Here is a 3468-nt window from a genome sequence, read left to right as displayed (position 1 = left end):
GTTTATTAAACCTTTTTATTTTCACCAATCTGCTTCTGCCTGTGTGCATTTGAGTTCACTCCAAGAGCCATTCCTGACAGTGTAACTAATAAATGCTACTATAAAGTTACTAGTTGAAATAACTAAAGAAAATTGTCTTGAAATATCATGAAATTATTTTAAGAATATATGCCCCCTCTCCAAAACACACACACACACACACACACACACACACACACACACACACTGACTGATAACACCTTCAGGATAATGATCCCTTTTTTTTTTTACTGTAATAAGGAAGTTTTGACATTTTGAGGAACATTTTGGCTAAAGGACTTTCTGTGTTTCAGTTTACATTACCAACCTTATCTGACCCTCGTTACTGTTTATAGAGTGGCACATTTGGGCTTGCAGTAAAAGAAACAAAAGCTCATAAGAGAAGAGTAGTTTAGGGTTCCCTACAACATATGTTTTGTAAAATGTTTAGTGTTACTATTGGTATCCAATGGCTCATGTTGTTGGTGACCTACTAAAAACTGGGTAGGAGTTTAATGAGTTCCATTGAGAATAAAATGATATAATAACAACTTTCAATGCTTGAAGAGAAACAGCTTTCTAAATTTTGAGAGAGAACAGACAACAATACATACGTTTGAATTTCCAGGTCAGGTTCCTTGTTATTCTGAGGGTGAAACTATTGCTATTATTTGTTTATTTTATTTTTCACACATTTATGGATGGTAAAGTAAATGAATCATATATAACTCTTGAAGGACATGTAGAGTTACATACATACAGATATCTTTATTTTGCAGTCATGCTGATGGCGTATGTTTGTATTATCATCTGTAATCTGACTATTGTGTATCTTATATGGATGCACAGAAACCTCCATGAGCCCATGTACATTTTCATTGCAGCTTTGCTTCTGAACTCTGTTGTTTTCAGCACTAATATATATCCGAAATTGCTTTCAGATTTTTTATCTGAAAAACAGATCATATCATATTCAGCTTGTTATTTGCAATTTTTTCTATTTTATTCTTTAAGTGGCTCAGAGTTTTTATTGCTGGCAGCTATGGCCTATGATCGTTATGTGTCCATATGTAAACCTTTACAATATGCAACAATAATGGGAAGAACCACAGTTTGCATTTTCCTGAGTTTAGCTTGGCTTGTGCCTGCTTGTGTGACTGGCGTGCAAGTGATATTGAGCTCCGATATGAAACTATGTAAAATGAATTTGAATGGAATATTATGTAACAATTTAATTTACAATATGTACTGTGTAAGTTCAAAAGTCCACATTGTATTTGGTGCTCTTTCTGTGGCTATCACTGCATTCTTCTCTCTGCTTTTCATAGTTTTTTCTTACACCAGAATACTGATAATATCCTTTCAGAGTTCCAAAGAAGTGAGAAAGAAAGCTACTCAGACATGCTCGCCACACTTGCTAGTGTTGATCAATTTCTCCTGTTTGTGTGCATTCGATGTCATTATAGTCAGATTGGGATCCAACATTACAAAGTTAGTACGATTAGTAATGACTTTACAGACAGTTTTGTATCATCCTCTATTTAATCCAATCATATATGGCTTAAAAATGAAGGAAATATCAAAACAACTAAGAAGGTTGTTTTATCGAGATAAAGCAATCGTTGTGAGGTTGAAGCACTAATAAAAATATTAGGAGATTATTTGATACTTTCAATTATGCACACATTATAATTATTATCAACCATGTTATACTGTAAAATCAGGTTTGTACTGTAAGGATTATTATTATTAATTAATCAATATTTATCAAAAATTATAATTAAACCATCATAATTTAGAAAACCGTAACCAAAAATCATTGCTCACGAACAGAAGTCAGAGATGTCTTCTGGTGTTGTGATTATGGGCTCAAAGCCCTTAATAATTAGTCAATTATTATTAATATTTGATAATTAGTAACCAAAAACCACGCTACCACTATATATATATATATATATATATATATATATATATATATATATATATATATATATATATATATACATATATACAGGGGTTGGACAATGAAACTGTGGTTTTAGACCACAATAATTTATTAGTATGGTGTAGGGCCTCCTTTTTGAACCATTGGATGCACATCGTCCTCAAGAATGGTTCGGTAGTCCTTGGCAGTGATGCCCCCATCTAGCACAAGTATTGGCCAAGGGAATTCCATGATATGGCAGCCCAAACCATCACTGATCAGACTGGGCATGCAAGAGTCTGGGTGGTACATGTTTCAGATTGTCCACAGCCCAAGATTTGCGCTCCTTGCACCATTGAAACCGACGTTTGGCATTGGCATGAGTGACCAAAGGTTTGGCTATAGCAGCCTGGCCGTGTATATTAACCCTGTGGAGCTCCCGACAGACAGTTCTGGTGGAAACAGGAGAGTTGAGGTGCACATTTAATTCTGCAGTGATTTGGGCAGCCGTGGTTTTACGTTTTTTGGATACAATCCGGGTTAGCACCTGAACATCCCTTTCAGACAGCTTCCTCTTGCGTCCAAAGATAATCCTGTTGAATGTGGTTCGTCTTTCTTGGTGGTATGCTGACATTACCCTGGATACCGTGGCTCTTGATACATCACAAAGACTTGCTGTCTTGGTCACAGATGCGCCAGCAAGACGTGCACCAACAATTTGTCCTCTTTTGAACTCTGGTATGTCACCCATAATGTTGTGTGCATTTTAATATTTTGAGCAAAACTGTGCTCTTACCCTGCTAATTGAACCTTCACACTCTGCTCTTACTGGTGCAATGTGCAATCAATGAAGACTGGCTACCAGGCTGGTCCAATTTAGTCATGAAACCTCCCACACTAAAATGACAGGTGTTTCAGTTTCATTGTCCAACCCCTGTATATATATATATATATATATATATATATATATATATATATATATACACATGTGAAAATGTATTAATACAATTACTATTCTGGTCCAGAAACATTCACCTCACTAACAAGCACTATTCTATTCAAAGGGGATGAAAATGACTACCTAACAATAATAATAAAAGAAAATATATCCGCATTGAGTGTCCCCACGGCCGTTTTCCCCCAAAAGCGCCACCACTGTCTACAACACCTTCTCTTGAAGGAACAATTCCAAAACAGAACTAAAGTTTTAACACTTTTATTTAAAATAAGACAATAGAATGGTTACAGAGATCAGCGCTGAGGCTCCCGTCCTGGATTGTCAAGATCAAAGTGACAAAGCAGCCTCGAAAGAAGGTCACATGTAGTTTTATATCTGATACTCCCATGCAAGGGATCTACACTCCCTCAGTGTTTATCAGTAGACTATATGTCACCACTCTGGTGTCTATCTGATAGGATGTGTAATAGCAGGTGTCCAATCCATAATCTAAGTGTCGCTGCAGCATTCTAATCAACCTTGTGACAGACTGTTCCACTATCAAACCCAATGTAATAAACCTTATGTC

General features: G+C 36.1%; 1 protein-coding gene across 1 annotated transcript; it reads left to right on the top strand.

Moving 5' to 3' along the window:
- The first annotated feature begins 703 nt into the window (after nt 1-703).
- On the top strand, nt 704-1660 carry LOC124871400 (olfactory receptor 6N2-like). Its single transcript, XM_047370664.1, has one exon. The coding sequence runs from the start codon at nt 716-718 to the stop codon at nt 1658-1660; it is 945 nt and encodes a 314-aa protein (XP_047226620.1). The 5' UTR covers nt 704-715.
- The last annotated feature ends 1808 nt before the right edge of the window (nt 1661-3468 follow it).

The sequence above is a fragment of the Girardinichthys multiradiatus genome, chromosome 7, assembly GCF_021462225.1.
Source record: "Girardinichthys multiradiatus isolate DD_20200921_A chromosome 7, DD_fGirMul_XY1, whole genome shotgun sequence".
Classification (NCBI taxonomy): Eukaryota; Metazoa; Chordata; class Actinopteri; order Cyprinodontiformes; family Goodeidae; genus Girardinichthys; species Girardinichthys multiradiatus.
This window is presented reverse-complemented; position numbering and strand designations above follow the sequence as displayed.